Source organism: Oryctolagus cuniculus, chromosome 2 (genome assembly GCF_964237555.1).
Source record: "Oryctolagus cuniculus chromosome 2, mOryCun1.1, whole genome shotgun sequence".
Lineage (NCBI taxonomy): Eukaryota > Metazoa > Chordata > Mammalia > Lagomorpha > Leporidae > Oryctolagus > Oryctolagus cuniculus.
This window is the reverse complement of record NC_091433.1, coordinates 128,716,317-128,734,851: the sequence shown is the minus strand read 5'-3', so window position 1 is coordinate 128,734,851 and position 18,535 is coordinate 128,716,317. Positions and strand designations below refer to the sequence as shown.

Here is an 18,535-nt window from a genome sequence, read left to right as displayed (position 1 = left end):
GCATAGCGGGTAGAACTGCTGCCTGCCGTGCTGGCATCCCATATGGGTGCTGGTTCAAGTCCCAGCTGCTCCACTTCTGATCTAGCTCTTTGCTGTGGCCTGGGATAGCAGTAGAAGATGGCCCAAGTCCTTGGGCCCCTGCACCCGCATGGGAGACCTGGGGGAGGCTCCTGGCTCCTGCCTTCGGATCAGTGCAGCTCTGGCCGTTGCGGCCAGTTGGGGAGTAAAGCAGAGGATGGAAGACCTTTCTCTCTCTCTCCTTTCTCTGTGTAACTTTGACTTTCAAATAAATAAAATAAATCTTTTTTTAAAAAAGCATAACACACTTATCACAATGACTCTCATATGGTAAATGCTCCCTGTTAGTTACATTTTTCTTTGCAACAAATAATTTCCCCCAGTATTATTGCTGCCTTTAGAATGTTGAATGTAAATTCAAGATGAATAAAAAATGTGTAGAATGGTTTTCATGATAAAATACAACTCGTAATTTGTTTGTGATTAATAGTAAGGAGATCATATGCAGAAGCATGCCAAGCTGGCATCTAAGCATTGAGGTTAAGGATGACAATTAGTGTTTGGGGCCAGCGCTGTGGCGCAGCGGGTTAAAGCTCCAGCCCGCAACGCCAGCATCCCATATGGTCGACGGTTCGGGTCGCAGCTGCCCCACTTCCAATCCAGCTCTCTGCTAGGGCCTGGGAAAGCAGTAGAAGATGGCCCAAGCCCTTGGGCCCCTGCACCCACGTGGGAGATCCGGAAGAAGCTCCTGGCTTCAGAACAGCTCAGCTCTGGCTGTTGCGGTCATTTGGGGAGTGAACCAGCGGAATGAAGGACCTCTCTCTCTCTCTCTAACTTTGTCTTTCCAAAAAAAGGATGACAATCAGTGTTTTCCACAACAGCTTTTTGATGCTTCTGTCAATCATTTATTTATTTATCTTTAAACTCTTTGGTAAAACAGCATCTCTTTTATTTAAAACAACCACCACAGATTTTTGTAAATGCTAAATATTTAATAAGAGCTTTTTAAAAAATATCTTATTTATTTTATTTGAGATGTAGAGTTACAAAGAGTGAGAGGGAGAGACAGGTCTTCCTTCCATTGGTTCACTCCCCAATTGTCTGCAACCATGGGAGCTGGGCCGATCTGAAGCCAGGAACCAGGAGTGTCTTCCAGGTCTCCCATGTGGGTGCAGGGGCCCAAGCACTTGAGCCAGCTTCTACTGCTTTCCCAGGCCACAGCAGAGAGCTGGATCAGAAGAGGAGGAGCTGGGACTAGAACCAGTGCCCATATGGGATGCCAATGCCACAGGTGGAGGATTAACCTATTGTGCCACGGCGCCAGCCCTTAATAAGAGTTCTTTTTAGAAAGCATACCAAAAGAAAGAGGAGGAAGAAGAAGAAAAGGAAGGAAGATGAGGCCATCCAGTGGGGCTGAGGGTCCGGGGATCTCTCAGACAGAGGCAGAATGTCCTTTACAAGCATGATGGGAGACCAGGAGAAGTACCTGGCTCCTGCCATCGGATCAGCACGGTGCGCTGGCCGCAGCGCGCTGGCCGCGGCGGCCATTGGAGAGTGAACCAACGGCAAAAGGAAGACCTTTCTCTCTGTCTCTCTCTCTCACTGTCCACTCTGCCTGTCAAAAAAATAAATAAATAAAAATAAATAAAATAAAAACAAGCAGGCTGCCAGCTGTGGCTGGAAAGCCTGTCTCCAGGCCAACTGGTGTCTCCCCCACTAACAGCGTCTTGTGCTGCATGTGTGACCTTGCAGCTTTAACTCACACCTTCAGGGTGGGTGCCAGCTTTCACCCATAGCGGCAGCGGAAGGGGCCGAGCCCCTGTTCTAGGAGGGACCTGTTCTAGGAGGCCCTAGCTGTCTTGTTTGACCTTGCGGTTTTAAACCATGCCTTCAACTGAGTTGCAATCTTCCACCCAGAGCTAGCCAAGGAGGGGGCTAAGCCCCTATGGAGACAGACAGTCTCTAGGAGCCCCCACTATCTCCATGAGCCCCAAGCCAATCAACATACTTATGTCAAGCCCCCTGTCCTGTGGACACCCCCAGTAGGATAACCCGATGAACAGCCTTAAAAACCAGGCCCTTCCTCAAAGCCAGTGTCCCACATGGGCACTCCGCCTGCTCTCCTCCTGGACCAGACACTCTCTCTGTCGCTTGCCAATCGAATAAAAGTTTCCGCCTCTTTGCAAATTGTTTCTGGGCTTTTTATTACTACCCTAAGCTAAGGAAAAGAACCCAAGGGACTCGCTTCGGCAACTGGTAACAGAAAAGTTAGGTTGGTTGGAGGGCGAGGGAGGCAAGCAGGGAGGGATGGAGGGGAGGAAAGGAAAGCTTGTTAGAGCGGAACCTTCAGGAAGCACTGTTTCCTCAAGTGTTCCGTGGCCTTGGCAGGGGTTCCTTGTGCTGCACCCTGGCCAACGCGTTCTGCCAAACACCCTGTCTTTAGTCACAATGCGATCATGTAAGCGAATGTACAGTACTTGCTGTTAGAGAGAAAGGGACATTGTGTCTGTGACTTACATTCAAATGGTTCAGAAACAAATAACAATACACACTTGTAGGCATGAGTTTCCTAGGGCTACCCTGACGAGACACCGCGGGCCATGTGGATTAAACAGAGATTCATTTCCTCACTGTGCTGGAGGCTGAAGTACCAGGTCAAGGTGCTAGCGGGATTGGTTTCTCGAGTCCCTGTCCTTGGCGTGCTTTCTGTGTCATGACCTTTCTCTGTATCCTTTTTAATATCCTTTATAATAAACTGATTACAAGTGTTTTCCTGGTTTCCACCAGCCATCACATCCAATGTAAGCGAACTCAAGGAGACTATGTGTGCCTTGATTTATAGACCATTGATTAGAGGTGTAGGTGACATCTTTGTGATTGGCATCCAAAGGAGGGGGCAGCCTTGTGGGACTGAGACCTTAAGCAGTGGGATGTGATGCTATCTCCAGGTGGCCCCGTTGGAATTGTCTGGGGGAGAATTGCGTGGTGGGGGAGCGTGTGGGTAGGGAGTAGACAATTTTGTCCTCTTATAAGCATTTGTGTGTACGTGTTCCTGTTTAATTCTTGTCACAAGTCCATGAAGTAAGTGCTGTTATCATCACCATCTCACAGCCCAGGGTCAGAGAACCGGGAAGTGGAAGAGCAGCGGCTGGACTCAGACCTGCAGGAGAGCCCGTGTGTTAATATGAGCCGCCATCCATTGGCTCTCATGGGATCAGCGCCATCTTTTCTAACCCAGCAGTGCTGTGAGGTAGCTATTACACCCCCAGCTTGAGAGGCATGAACAGACTCAGAGAGACTTGGCCATCTGCCCAAGCTGGATGAGGCAGGCTTCACCCTGGCTTACAAGTCAGCGTCTCTAACCCGGACATCAGGAGGGATTGGGACCTCACAGGCGCAATAACTTACACATGCAAATAGCTGAGAGCGAGCAGCTGGGCAGAGGAGGCCACAGAGTTGGCAGCTAAACTGTGAGGGCATTCTATATTTGGAAAGAGCCATTCTATATTTGGAGGGAGCCACAAAGCTGTGAACTGCAGCTCATCCCATGACTGGTAGAAATGCTGTGGTGAATGACTTACCCCAAGAATCAAGGGCGCCTTTGGGGCCGGAGCTGTGGCGTAGTGGGTAAGGCTGCTGCTTGCAGTTCCGGCATCCCACATGGGCACCAGTTTGAGTCCTGGCTGCTCCACTTCCGATCCAGCTCTCTGCTATGGCCTGGGAAAGCAGTGGAAGATGGCACAAGTGCTTGAGCCCCTGCACTCATGTGGGAGACCCGGAAGAAGCTCCTGGCTCCTGGCTTCGGATCAGCACAGCTCAGGCTGTTGTGGTCATCTGGGGAGTGAACCAGCGGATGGAAGACCTTTCTCCCTCTGCCTCTCAAATAAATAAATAAATCTTAAAAAAAATAATCAGGAGCCCTTTATCATCTCAGAGCATTTTCTAAGTAAGGATTGTATTTTTATTTGCTTGTTTCCCACCCAACTTTCACCCAATTGTTTGGACACGCATTGATGATCCTGAATCAATTTCTACTATGATTTGGCCAAGTGATGATTTTATTTTATTCCCGTCATTGTACATATTCATAAGGTATAATGTGCTAATGTGACGTTTGTATACAGTGTGCCAAATAACTCCAGTCTCCTTCCACTGGATATTTATGTATTTGTCGGTATTCTACCTGGTTTTTATCCCCTCCTCACGGTGCCTGGCACACTGCCCTGGCTCACAGGAGGCGCTCAGATGTCTGTTCAGAGAATGAATGAACCACCTCTTGCTCCTGCGGACCCAGCTTCGGTGACGTCAGCTGCATCAGGCAGGGGCTTGACTTCCTCAGCCAATCAGCGCATGCTACTGGTCTTCCGCGCCTCCCGGAGCCTTGCTCCTGGCTCTTCTAGTTCCAATCACAAGCAGGGCTCTACGGGACTTTGCTTACGTTCGATGAAGATAACCGATTGGCTCTTTCTGCGCCATCGAGGCCAATGACAGCCAGCGGAGCCGGGCAAGGAACCAACGGGTGCTGGCAGAGGGCGGGGCTTGCCACGCGGCGCCGGTATAACCGAGCGACCCGCGCGCGCGCGCTTCCTCCCGGCGCAGGCACCGGTGCAGGCCATGGCTGCGGGTTCTCTCTGGTGCGTGCTGGCCGCCCGGCTGCTCCGGCCCGCGCAGAGCCGCCACCTCCGCCATCGCCCCTTCCACCTCGCGGCAGTTCGGTGAGTGGGTCAGGGGGCTGGGTCCGCGCGGAAAGGCGGGAGGGGTGGGGGGCCGCCCGGGCTCCCGAGGAGCGCCGAGGGATGTCCTTGCTGAGCATCCCGGCCCGGCGGTGCGGCGCCCGAGGGGGTGTGGCGGGGGGCAACGTGGCACCGGGGCGCTCGCTGTGCGGCCGCGGGTCCGTCCGGGTTTCCGAGGGTCTCCCGCGGGCTCGGGTCGTCGCCCGGGCTCGGGGCCAGTTCGCCGGCGGGCAGGGGCCGGGGGGCGCTGGGACGCCCCGGGTTGCGTGGGAACTTAACGAAGGGAGCCCACCGGAACCCGCCAGCCGAGTCCGGCTGTGAAGCCGAGCGTTGCCCCAGGGGAAGCAGGAGAGCCTCCTGGGCGAGCGCGGGCGCGGGTTCCCCCGAGCAGCCTCGGGCGAGGCGCCCCTGGCCGGGACCCTAGCGGCCGCCGCGGTCGGTGCAGTCTGATGAAATCCCGGGGCCCGCTTGCTCGCCGGCACCCGCGCTCCCTCCCCGGGGGCGTGGCTCGCGCTGCTCGCCTTGTGGTCACCCGGGCGTTGACTGCAGCCCACCCCGAGCTGGCCAGTGCCAGGCTGAGGTAGCCAGGGCCTGGGGGAGGGGAGAAGAATGGGGGAGTTATTGTGCCGTAACAGTTGAAGGTTTACCAGATGCAGGGTTCTGCAGAGGGTCGGTGATGCTGGTTGCGTGCTTTTATGAATCCGTGCAGCTAAAAGTGGTCTGGATGGCAAATTTTATGTTATTTGTACTATAATAATAAACAAAAAAAAAAAAAAGAAAAAAAAAGTCTCGGAGGAGATGACTGAAAGCTTTCTTTGCATTTCTTTAGACGGGGTGGGGGTGAGGGGTGGAATCTTTAGGTTTTCCTGAACTTTCTGGACCTCAAACTCCCTTCTATTTTTTTCTTTTTCCTTTCCATCTTATTTGAAAGGCAGAGAGGCCGAGAAGAACACAGAGATTTTCCATCTGTCGGTTCATTGCCCAAATGGCAGTGGTAGTCAGGGCTGGATCAGGTGGAAGCCAGGAGCTGGGAATGAAATTTGTGCCGGTGGCAGGGGCCCAGGTACTTCTTCTTCTTCTTCTTCTTGTGCCGGTGGCAGGGGCCCAGGTACTTCTTCTTCTTCTTTTTTTTTTTTTTTTTTTTTGACACGCAGAGTGGACAGTGAGAGAGAGACATTGAGAAAGGTCTTCCTTTTGCCGTTGGTTCACCCTCCAATGGCCACCGTGGCCGGCGTGCTGTGGCCGGCACACCACGCTGATCCGATGGCAGGAGCCAGGTACCTATCCTGGTCTCCCATGGGGTGCAGGGCCCAAGCACTTGGGCCATCCTCCACTGCCTTCCCAGGCCACAGCAGAGAGCTGGCCTGGAAGAGGGGCAACCGGGACAGAATCCGGTGCCCCGACCGGGACTAGAACCCGGTGTGCCGGCGCCGCAAGGCAGAGGATTAGCCTAATGAGTCACGGCGCCGGCCCACAGGTACTTCTGCATTAGCAGGAAGCAGGCTGGATCGGAAGCAGAGCAGCTAGAACTTGAACTAGGCACTTAGCTCTGGGATGCAGGCGTCACAAATTTCTGTGCCGGGCGCTCACCCCTCACCCCTCACACTCTCTTTCGTTTTTTTTTTTTTTTTTTAAGATTTATTATTTGAAAGGCAGAGTTACGGATAGAGCGAGGGAGAGATCTTCCATCTGCTGTTTCATTCCCTGATAGGCCATAATAGCCAGGACTGGGCCGGTCTGAAGCCAGGAGCCAGGAGCCTCCTCCAGGTCTCCCACGCCAGTGCAGGGGCCCAAGCACTTGGGCCATCTTCACTGCTTTCCCAGGCCATAGCAGAGAGCTGGATTCAAACCAGTGCCCATATGGGAGGCTGGCACTGCAGACTGAGGCGTGGCCTGCTGCGCCACAGCGCCGGCCCCTATCCTCAGTTCTGTCTTCTGTAGAACAGAGTTGTTATTGTAGCTTACAGGTAGCCTTGAGAATAATGTGGCTAAAATTCTTGGCAAGATACCTGGTGTTTAATAGATGTTAGTGCTGTTCCCCTTTGTGTCTTTGTTCAGCATATCAGAACTCCTGCCAAGAAACTAGTTGTGAAATACTAACTTCTCATGGAAAACGACAGTACTGAAAGCTACTGAATTAGGAAAATGAAGATGCTACTGACATAGATTTTCATTTTGAGTTTTATTTAAGTAGTCCTCTTCTTCCTAGTCTGTTGATTCATAATTTTAATTCAAAATTGCCTAAGTGCATCTATGAAAGCATTTAATTCCTAAATAAATGCTAGCTAGTAGAATTACAATTTTTGGATTCCCCATGCCACCGCTGAGTCTCTCTCCCAGTTTATTTGGGGGCAGCATTACTTTATCTGCTTCTTGGCAGAAGAGGTGCTGGGAAGTTAGTGACTCAGTTGTGGGGCTGTGCGGTTTTGGAGAGTTCTGGGGAGCAGAGGAGGGCTGGGCCACAGTTACGCTATGAAATCTGGTCATTGCATTGTGGCTTTGTGTTTGGCTTGTGTTACTCTTGGATACTTTTTTTTTTTTTTTTTTTTTTTTTAAGTAAATTGGCATAACATCCAGAACCTGCCTTTGGTAGCAAAGATTGGGGCTTGGAACATTGGCTTCTTCCAGAACCCTGTGTCCTTAACTTTAGTGTATCACTTTTAGTCCAAATGTGCTGCTACCATTTTCCTTAAGTTTACTGCTTCCAAAGCAACTTTGTAAGAGGTGCAAGCTGAGTCCTGCTCACCGAATATTTTACATATACACACAGTCTGTCTCCTTGTGAGTATGTATAAATGTATCTCTTGTGTTAAGGATATGTGTATGTGCATCTATGTGTGTGTGTATGTGTGGGTGTGTGCATACTTCTGAATGTATACGGTTGTCCCTTAATATCCATGGGGGATTGGATTCAAAAACCCTCAGATGCCCAAGTCCCTTGTAAAAAATGACAGTAATATTTGCGTATATGTACGCACATCCTTTGGTACACTTTGAATCATCCCTAGATTACTTATAAACCCTAATACAGTGTAAGTAGTCCTCTTGCTGTATTATAGGGACTGATCCTAAGAGAGAAGGGCTGTATGTGTTGAGTACAGTTATGTAGATCTAACTACATAAAGGACATGGCAGCAACAAGGTAACTTTTTTTCCAAAAATTCTTGACCCCCGGATGGTGGGACCTGCAGAGGGGAAGCCCTGATAGCAGCCAGGAGGAGCTGGTTTTATTGAACAGACGTGCCTGGCACTCAGTTCTATTCCATTCAGGGTGATTGTGTGCCCCGAGCCCTCTCTGAGTGATACTGCACTCCATGGTGCTCCAGGGGCGAAATGCGTTTCTGACCTGGGCAGAGTATTCTGGGTACTAATAGATCGGCAGTGTTGCCAGGGTTACTTATACTGGCAAAGGCTTTTTAACTCTGTAATGGATTTGTAAATACTAATATGTTTTCAGGTTTTTTTTTTTTTTTTAGGATTTTTTTATTTATTTGAGTCAAATTAGAGAGAGGGAGGGACAGAGAGACAGAGAGAAGTCTTCATCCACTGGTTCACTCCCCAAATGACCATAATACCCGGGGCTGGGCCAGGCCAAAGCAGGAGCCAGGAGCCTCAAGCCTCCTCCAGGTCTCCCACGTGGGTTCAGGGGCCCACCATCCTCTGTTTTCCCAGGAGCATTAGCAGGGAGCTGGATGGGAAGTGAAGCAGCCGGAACACAAACTGGCGCCCATATGGGATGCCAGCGTCAGAGGTGGTGGCTTAATGCACTATGCCACAATGCTGGCTCCTCAATTTCTTACTACCACTTCTTGTCATTATTCCCGAAACAACACAAAGCAACAAGCATTTGTATAGCATTGACATTGTATTAGGTGTTGTAAGTAATTTAGAAATGAGGAGGATGTGTCTAAGTTATATGCACATTTTATAGAAGGGACCTGAGCATCCTGGAATTTTAACCATGGCGGGGCGGGGAGAGTCTGGAACCCTGTCTGTTCCTGGAGATATCAAGGGACAGCGGGTCTCATGGGGCAGGTGTGTGTTTGGCCCAGTGGTTAAGTAGCTGCTTCGGACTCCCGCGTCCGAGAGTGCCCGGTTTGAGTCCCTGCTCCTCCATGCCTACCCAGCCTCCTGCTAATGTGTGCCTTGGAAGGCAGCAGGTGATGGCTCCTGCGCTGGGATTCTTGTCACCCACACGGGAGCTGAGTTCCAGGCCTCTGGCTTCTGCCTGGCCCAGCCCTGGCTGTTGCAGGCTTTTAGGGAATAGACCTGTGCATGGAAGACTCTCTGTTTCTGTCAGTCTGCTTTTGAAGTAAAATGAAAAAAAAAAAAAAAAAAAAATTTAAATTAAAAACCCCAGGGGCCGGCGCTGTGGTGTAGTGGGTGAAGCCACCAGCTGCGGCGCTGGCATCCCATATGGGCACCGGTCCGAGTCCCAGCTGCTCCACTTCTGATCCAGCTCTCTGCTATGGCCTGGGAGAGCAGCAGCAGATGGCCCAAGTCCTTGGGCCCCTGCTCTCATGTGGGAGACCTACAGGAAGCTGCTGGCTCCTGGCTTCCAATCAGCCCAGCTGCGGCTGTTGCAGCCATTTGGGGACTGAACCAGCGGTTGGAAACCTTTCTTTCTGCCTCTGCCTTTTAACTCTGCCACTCAAATAAATAAATCTTTAAAAATAAAATAAAAACTCCCTTAGAAATATAAAATAAAAAAGTCAAAGCACCCTAAAAACTAAGAGGCAGTCAGCTAGCTGAGAAATGATTTGAAACACTACTGGATGCTGATGGCATGAGCAAAATTAAAGCTGCAAATGAATATGAGAGAAACTCAAACATCGTATCGGCCTGGTGACTGGGAGACAGTGGTGTAGAAGGTGGGCGTGTAAACGCTGCCGTGAGAGCCAGCTTGGCCAAGCACAAGCTGGCAGGCACTAAACTCCTATACTTTGGATTCCAGATACTGTATTTTCATCAACTCTGTCCCACTCAACATGAGGCTGGACACAGACTGGCCCCTTGGAATCCGCCCTTCCGATTTCAGTTGTACTCAAGTGTTAAGTGTTGGGTATTCAATAACAGCTTCTTGTAGTCTTTGCTTGACCTTTTACAAAACTTCCGGTTATTTGGTTTTGTGACTCCGTCATTGCCTTCTGCAGAAATGAAGCTGTGGTCATTTCTGGGAGGAAGCTGGCCCAGCAGATCAAGCAGGAAGTGCGGCAGGAGGTGGAAGATTGGGTGGCCTCAGGCAACAAGCGGCCACACCTGAGCGTGGTCCTGGTGGGCGAGAATCCTGCCAGCCACTCCTACGTCCTCAACAAAACCAGGGCAGCTGCCGACGTGGGTAGGTGTCACTGTTAGACCCCGACTGCCGTCCGTCCAATGCCATTGCCACATGCGGTTCCTTTTCCTAATTTGAAAACCTGAGCGGAGGCGGCCAGTGGGGGTGGAGTAGATGCCCCGTTTGTCGGGAGGAAGCGGGCTGGGTCTGCCGGGGCTGCTGGCCTGCGCTGGGAGGAATGTGCTTGGTGTCCTGGGGGGCTCCTGGGTCTAAGCTCGATTCTGGGTCTTAACACTGGACAGGGGGCCTTGCACCGCTTGCCACCTGCCTTCCTTGAGCGGTACTGAGCGACTGGGATGGGGACATCTGCAGTGGGACGGGGTGGGGGCGGGGCGGCGAAGCTTGAGCAACAGGCTGCTAGCAGGCCTCAGACGGCTGACACCACAGACGCAGACGTGAAGGAAGTGACTGAGACTTCTGGGAAATAGCTGTCTTTCTTCACTGCTTCCAAAGCCAGGCGTGCAGGTGGGGGGTGTGTGGTACCCGATTGCTGGGGCTGCAGACCGGATGTGGGTAGGTCGGGTGTGCCTCTGCCCGCTCCTCCCTGGCCCGGTGGGCTGAGCCCCTGGCGCCACCCCTCTCCGCGGAGCTGGGCACAGCTGTGGATTGAGGCATCACTGAAAACCGTAAAGACCGCTAGACCAATAGGAAGCCATGCCTTTTTTTAAAGACACTGGGAGGTGGCATGGTGGAACCAGGAAGCCTGGCCGTGTCAGCCGCTGGCGGGGGGCCCTGTTGCCTGTAAAGTGTGGTTAATGACTGAGGATTGGGTGGAACAGTGTGCAGCCAGTATTTTCTAGGGGATACGTTTGTGCAGTTACTTTTAAGTTCTTTGTGAGCCGGTTCGGCTTTTTAGCAACCAGGGTGGGGATGATAAGAAGCCTCCATGCCTCCATGAGAAGAAGCACGACCCGCAACATAGCAGTGCTCAAGGAATGCCCGTGTTTAAAACCTCAACATTGTTGTAGGAATCAACAGCGAGACAATTGTGAAGCCAGCTTCAATCTCAGAGGAAGAACTGTTGAACTTAATCAACAAGCTCAATAACGACGATAATGTAGACGGCCTCCTGGTTCAGCTGCCTCTCCCAGGTGGGTTGTGGGTTTGGGGTTCTAATGATTTCTGAGCAGTGGAGAGGCTTCGTTACACGCAGCCCCTCATGTGGGGTTCATCCAAGGCAAGGCCAACTCGGGCGAGTAAATATTTTGTAAGAAATGGGATGGGGGCCAGTGCCTGCGGTGCCAGCATCCCATGTGGGCGCAGGTTCAAGTCCCGGCTGCTCCACTTCTGATCTAGCTCTCTACTATGGCCTGGAAAAGCAGTAGAAGATGGCCCAAGTCCTTGGGCCTCTGTGCCCATGTGGGTGACCCAGAGAAGGCTCCTGGTTCCTGGCTCTTGGCTGCAGATCAGCTCAGCTCCCTGCCTTTGTGGCCATCTGGGGAGTGAACCAGCGGATGGAAGACCTCTCTCTCTCTCTCTCTCTCTCTCTCTCTCTCTCTCTCCCCCTGCCTCTGCAGCTCGGCCTTTCAAATAAATAATTAAATGGGATGGACTCATTCACCACTGAGATCTTGAGACAAAGGGCAGTGGGGGGAATCAGCTGTAAGAGAGGATGTCGCTGGGTCTTGCAGGGTGTGGGTTCTTTCTGCACCGGTGAAGAGACAAATCAGGGTGGTGCCTGGAGGATGGGGCGTGGATTTGCGTGGGAACCTGGACAGTCTGGGGTCGGCAGTGCCGAGCCAGCATACTGACGGCGGGCCCCTGCCTTGTGTTTCAGAGCACATCGACGAGAGGAAGGTCTGTAACGCCGTGTCCCCCGACAAGGACGTGGATGGCTTCCATGTGATCAACGTAGGGCGCATGTGTCTGGACCAGGATTCCATGTTACCCGCCACCCCCTGGGGAGTGTGGGAAATAATTAAGCGAACGGGTAGGTACGGCCCAGAACTGTATGTCCGGGTTAGAGTTAGAACAGACGCCCTTGCAAGCAGTAAGAATGCCTGTGGTCCCGGAGCGGAAGCCCCGCCCCTCCCCCCGATCCCACTCCCGGCAGCGGACCTCTCCTAGCAGCTCCCTGGACAGGTTTCGCCCTTCAGTCCAGAGCCTCAGTGAAGGAGACTCGAGTGACAGCACGTTTCGTAGCTGCCACGGTGCTCACTGCTGTTCTCTGCCCTCGCCATGCGTAGAAGTGCTAGCCCGGGTGACCGGGCAGGCAGGAAGCGCAGCAGCTCCTCCGCTGGCACCTGGATCCGCAGGGCCGGGTGTTTGGCACCGTTGCTGGGATGTCGCATGCCACTTGGGGTGTCTGGGTTCAAGCCCCGGCTCTGCTCTGCTCTGCAGGCCAGCTTCCTGCGCATGCACAGCTCGGGAGGCAGCAGGTGCTGGCTTAGGTGCCTGGGTCCCCGCCACCCATGTGAGAGGCCCAGATTGAGTTCCCAGCTCCTGGCTTCAGCCTGTGCCAGGTCTGGCCGTTGCAGGCATTTGGGGAAGGAATCAGTAGATGGGAGATCTCTGTCTCTCTGCCTTTCAAACAAATTAAATAAAGTTAAGTTCCCTGTCCCTGTCTCCCCACTACAGGATGGCTGGTCCCTAGCCCAATGCCCATATACTTAAAAAAAAAAAAACCCTGAATTTATATCTGGGCCATCTTCCTCTACCTTTAGTGTGCATCCTAAGACAGGCTGGCACTGTTGCTAATGGACGTATTTGAATATTTTCATAGGCATCCCAACCCTGGGGAAGAATGTGGTCGTGGCTGGAAGGTCGAAAAACGTGGGCATGCCCATTGCAATGCTGCTGCACACCGATGGGGCGCATGAACGGCCTGGCGGTAAGGAGCCTGGCCCCGCAGCGCCGTCTTCGTGTCCCTCCTGGGAGAGCCTCTGTGGCCTTCCCGGGCAGATCTGGACGTTTTAACCTGGCCATGCTTTGTGTTTGCTGTGATTTCTTAACAGATACTTAGACAGTGACCTCCGGGGAGAAGCTGCCCTCACTCTCGAGCGTTTCTTTATTCTTCCTTGATGGTGGAACTAGCCTCAGAAATAAATTTCGCATATAAGTGTGGTTGTAAATGATTAGACTTTTTCAGTTAATGGCTTTGGTAGTTGGAGCTAAGAAGCAGTTCTCAATTTGAAGTTAGGTATCTAACTTCAAAGGTATAGTTTAGGTATCTATAAGTTTAGGTATCTAAATAGCATAAACATCTTGGGCCATTGCAGAGGAGTAATTGATGACTGTAATATGTAGGTCAGATTTTTCTAATTTTAGCTGAAAGAAAGCCTCTTAAGTCAGTTATTACATGTGACTATTGTAATATGACCTTACACGATTATATTGGAAATAAAACTATTTTCCAGAAATCTTTTACTATACTTAAAAAAAAACTTGAGTGATTCTAAAAATATTAGAAAGGTAAAATTCTTGAAAGTCCGCTTAACAGGAGGACCGTTAAAAGTTTCCAGAGGCCAGAGCTAGGACCAGTGGGTGAGAGCTATAAGAAACCGGGTATTAACTTTAAGATGTAAAGGACATTCAGCTGTCCAGAAACTGCAGCGCAAGCTTTATCTCAGTTTTGAGAGATGCTGAATTTCGGCAGGGATTTGACCGTCTTGATTCCGCAGTCAAGACAGCTGTTTTTTCCTTCCTAGGCGATGCCACTGTTACAATATCTCACCGGTACACTCCCAAAGAGCAGCTGAAGAAGCACACCATTCTTGCAGATATTGTCGTATCTGCTGCAGGTAGGAACGCCGGGTGAGGGAGGAAGGGCTTCGCCTCGGACGACTGAGGTCCCACCTCTTGTCTCAGAGCTGCCTGGCTGCCATTCCATCCTCACTCCCCTGCTGTTCACAAAGCTGCAGCGGCTGCTCCACTTCCCATTCAGCTCCCGGCTAATGTGCCTGGGAAAGCAGCCTAGGATGGGCCCCTGCCACCCGTGTGGGAGACACAGAAGCAGCTCCTGGCTCCTGGCTTTGGCCTGACCCAGCCCTGGCCATTGCAGCCATTTGGGGAGTGAACCAGAGGATGGAAGAGTGATGTCTCTCTGTTAACTCTGATTTTAAAATAAATAAATCTTTAAAAAAAGATGCACCTAGAGTAGAGGCTGGAATACTGGTTTCTGGCATTCCACTGTGGACTGGGTGTTAATAACTGACCCCACAAAATTTTACGTACCGTGTGAAGAAGCTTCAGTGGTTTCTTGGTGAACAGTTTTCATAGGTTTTTAATAAAATTACGCTAGTTCGTCCAGGTCTGTTGAAATTGATGTAAGGAAGCACATGGCAGGTGGGATCTCCTTCCCAGCCCAGTCTCCCACCCCCCCCTCTCCAGGCATCCCGAACCTCATCACCGCAGATATGATTAAGGAGGGAGCAGCAGTGATTGACGTGGGAATAAACAGAGTTCAAGACCCTGTAACCGCAAAGCCCAAGTTAGTTGGAGATGTGGATTTTGAAGGTAAGTGGCTTCATTTTTAAAAATATAAAACTAATACATGCTGTTTTTAATGGGCACTTAGGACATATTTTGTATTTAACTTTTAAACTTAGGTTACCCCGGTAATACCACTGAAAATGTTTTAATGTTTTTCATAAAAATTTTAGCCATTCTAGGATCAATTAGGTATATCATAAAATTATTGAGAGCAGGGATAAACTTTTTGGGAGTTTTTTCCTAGGCTTCTTTCTTAATTGAAATGGATTTGTTACTTCTGACAATTCTGAACGCTTCATGAAGTGATCTTCTGTTTTAAACCACCAAGTTTCCTAGAAAGTGTTACAGATCTCTCATTTTCATTTAGAGGAGAGATCACAAACCTGGAATGTTAAAATGGTCCAAGAAAAAGCCATATTCCCGTCATTTAGAACATGTTAAATTCCTCCTTTCTGTTCGTCAGACGTTTGTATGAATTTTATGCTGACAGTCCTATTTCTCGCTTTTTGTTTCTGTTAGAGCAGGGAGACTCAAGTTTAGGTATCTAAATATTTTCCCGTTCAGATCTGGCTTTAAAAAAATGTGACTTCACATTCACAGTGTCCAGAAAATCACTTTGCTTGCTGCTTGGGGCAGATTATTTTTTAAGATTAAGCAAATGTAGGCAGGTGTAATGTTCATTATTATAGCTATACCTCCCACGCAGTTAACCTACCAAGATGATTCTTTTAAAATCTGTTTCATATGGAGGGAAATATGACTAATAACTTAAAAGTTATTTAGATTTACAAATATTCTTTCAACAGCCACTTATTATGTGCATGTTATTTCTTAGTGCGTTCAAAAACTATTACTCCTGGGTGTAATGCGGTGGGCATTCGGCCTAGCAGTTCAGATGCCACTTGGAATGCCCGCATCCCGTCCTGTGGTCCCTGAGGTCAACCCCAGCTTCCTGTTAGTGCACACCGTGGAAGCAGCAGTTGCTGAGTCCTTGTCACCCATGTGGGCGACCTGGGTTGAGTTCCTCCCAGATTTGGCCTGGCCTAGCCCCATCTGTTGTAAGAATTTGGGGAGTGGACCAGTACAGAGAAATCTCTGTCTTCCTGGCTGTGTATCTGTCAAAATAAATAAAAATTTAGAAGTAACAAATTCTTACCCTTGAGTAACGTGAATGTGATTTTTTTTTAATGAATTTGAAGTTCCTGAAGGTGCTTGTGCACACTATTGCTCTTTCTCTGCACACGTCTTTCATCGTATGTCAAAGCACACTCATGCCCTTTGCCGTAAGCAGACTGTCTTTGTTTCTGCGCAGGCGTCAAGAAGAAAGCCAGTTACATCACCCCAGTCCCTGGGGGTGTTGGTCCCATGACTGTGGCCATGCTAATGAAGAACACCATTATTGCTGCAAAAAAAGTACTGAGGTCTGCAGAGCAGGAAGTGCTGAAGTCTAAAGAGCGGGGAGTGGCCACCAATTAACTGTTGAACCTGCGCGCTGGTCGAAGCACTCCTAGCCAACCCAGGAAGCAAGTGGGCCAGCAGAAAATGCAATATTTTTATTTATTCTCCCGAGATGGTTTAAAATGATGCTGTGTATTTATTCAAGGCTCAAGTGGGTGGATGTTTGCGCGTATGGCTCTACAGAACCTCACCAGGGAGCATTCCAGTGTCCCGCTGGGTCGTGTGCTCCAGCCCAGAGAACCCAGTGACCTTGTGATTAGCTTGGGAGCCCTGTCACACTGATAATGGATGCCCGACTCTGTCAAGCCACTTCAGTTGAAAATTTGCCTTTTCTTGGATTGCATTTCCTAAATGCTCTTCCAGTAAGAGTTGATCTCATTTTAGGTTCCAAACCTTTTGAGTTCAGCTGGTCAAACCAAAGGAAAAGTGCTGCTGCGGAGAATTAGGGCAAAGGCAAAATTTAGGAAGTCATGGCAATTAAGTCTAAAAACAGTCACCCACATTTCTGTACATGCTGATTGATCACCAGATTTGTGTAAAGAGAACCAAATTGGATGGGAAGAAGACTACACGTTGGTGCTCCTGAGCTGTCTCCGTGGCCTGGTCAGACCCTGGGGAGGCGGGTAGGGTTGCTCTGTTTGCTGTCAGCCCTCCTCCTGCGTGTGTTACCCTTCCGCGCCCCTCCTCCCCGTTTTTGTTTTCTAGGTTGAAAGGCTTGTTTCGTAAATTATTCACGTTTCTTCTCGTATTTGGATTGGCTGTGTCCTTTGGTAATTCTTGAAACCGACTTTTGGAAAACAAAACTTGGGCTTGATAATCATGAGGGCAGCTTGTACAAGTATGCAACTTCCTTGTCCACCAAAGACGTGCCAGCAGCGGCCTGCTTCTTCGCATGTACCCTGTTGGCTTTCCCAAAAGATTTTTAAGAGCTCGAGTTAATACTGAATTTAATCAGACTTTCTGATTAGAGGGTGTTTTTTTGTGTGTTTTCAATAAAACACATCTGTGGTGTGGAATGTTTCTGAAATCTGTGTCTTCCTCCTGCTGTACCTAACCAGATAAAATTTTTCTTATTGGGTATAATGAATCTAGATATTTGGTAATACCCATTCCTACAAGAGATTGGTTTATTTTATTTTTTTATCTTGGCATGAATTTTTTTTTTTTTTTTTTTAAGATTTTATTGGGAAGGTAGAGTTAACAGACAGTGAGAGGGAGAGACAGAAAGGTCTTCCATCTGCTGCTTCACTCCCCAATTGGCTGCAATGGCCAGAGTTGGGCCGATCCAAAGCCAGGAGCTGAGAGCTTCCTCCAGGTCTCCCACATAGGTGCAGGGGCCCAAGGACTTGGGCCACCATATACTGTTTTCCCAGGCTGTAGCAGAGAGCTGGATTGAAAGACGAGCAGCTGGGCTGGCGCTCACTAGGCTAATCCTCCGCCTTGTGGCGCCAGCACACCAGGTTCTAGTCCTGGTTGGGGCGCCGGATTCTGTCCCGGTTGCGCCTCTTCCAGGCCATCCCTCTGCTGTGTCCTGGGGGTGCAGTGGAGGATGGCCCAAGTACTTGGGCCCTGCACCCCATGGGAGACCAGTGCGATGTGCCGGCCGCAGTGGCCATTGGAGGGTGAACCAACGGCAAAAGGAAGATCTCTCTCTCTCACTGTCCACTCTGCCTGTCAAAAAAAAAAAAAATCCTCTGCCTGTGGCACCGGCATCCCACATAGGCGCCAGGTTCTAGTCCCGGTTGCTCCTCTTCCAGTCCAGATCTCTTCTGTGGCCTGGGAGCACAGTGGAGGATGGCCCAAGTGTTTGGGCCCCTGCACCCGCATGGGAGACCAGGAGGAATCACCTGGCTTCTGGCTTCGGATCAGTGCAGCGCCGGCCGCATCGGCCATTTGGGGAGTGAACCAACGGAAGGAAGACCTTTCTGTCTTAACTCTGTCAAATAAAAAAAAAAAAAAAAGAGGAGCAGCCGGGACTAGAACCGGCACCCATGTGGGATGCCAGTGCCACAGGTGGAGGATTAACCCATTGCGCCACAGCACGGCCCCCCAAATTGCTTTAAAGACCTATGAAGAAACCAGTCTCGTCCTTTCAGTCTTACATTCCAGCAGGTTGTGTGGAGCTAGGAATTCAGTCAGGAAGATTCAGCTAAGGGATTACGCTTGTTCTGAGGGCTTGCTAAACCATGAGTTCAAGCTACACGTTGCTACCAAGGACTTCCTGACGTGCTCGCCAAGTTCACAGCCTCATGTCCTGGTGTGTCAGCATTAGTCTGACATTAGGTGTCTGCTGTGCATATTTTGAGACTGGGATGGGTCCTCCCCAGGTTCTTAACCAGAGCTGTGTATCTGGGCTTCTGTGTGGGCTGAGGTGGCTCCAGCTCTAGGCAGCTTGAGGCAGCAAGAACGAGAACCATCCAGAACCGACCCACTGCCTCCTTCCTTGTTCTGGCTGGTTTATTCTTTCTGGGAGATGAAGGACAGTGTGCTGGGATATTTTTGTAGGGGAGCTACAGCTCACATCTGTGAGCCAGGCTTGCTCACTCACCTCAGTTACTAA

At 50.3% G+C, this 18,535-nt stretch overlaps 1 protein-coding gene across 1 annotated transcript; it reads left to right on the top strand.

The window, feature by feature from the left end:
* The first annotated feature begins 4,412 nt into the window (after positions 1-4,412).
* On the top strand, positions 4,413-17,002 carry MTHFD2 (methylenetetrahydrofolate dehydrogenase (NADP+ dependent) 2, methenyltetrahydrofolate cyclohydrolase). The gene is made up of 8 exons (XM_002709732.5): positions 4,413-4,733; positions 9,905-10,089; positions 11,055-11,177; positions 11,864-12,016; positions 12,809-12,916; positions 13,734-13,826; positions 14,416-14,541; positions 15,830-17,002. The coding sequence occupies exons 1-8, from the start codon at positions 4,633-4,635 to the stop codon at positions 15,991-15,993; spliced, it is 1,053 nt and encodes a 350-aa protein (XP_002709778.2). The 5' UTR covers positions 4,413-4,632; the 3' UTR covers positions 15,994-17,002.
* Positions 17,003-18,535: the final 1,533 nt, after the last annotated feature.

Excerpts from the sequence above, each read along its gene's own strand:
- MTHFD2 (XM_002709732.5), top strand. The coding sequence starts at position 4,633 with ATGGCTGCGGGTTCTCTCTGGTGCGTGCTGGCCGCCCGGCTGCTCCGG. Across the intron at positions 11,178-11,863 it reads GGTTCAGCTGCCTCTCCCAG|AGCACATCGACGAGAGGAAG; the intron begins GTGGGTTGTGGG and ends CTTGTGTTTCAG. Across the intron at positions 13,827-14,415 it reads TATTGTCGTATCTGCTGCAG|GCATCCCGAACCTCATCACC; the intron begins GTAGGAACGCCG and ends CCCCCTCTCCAG.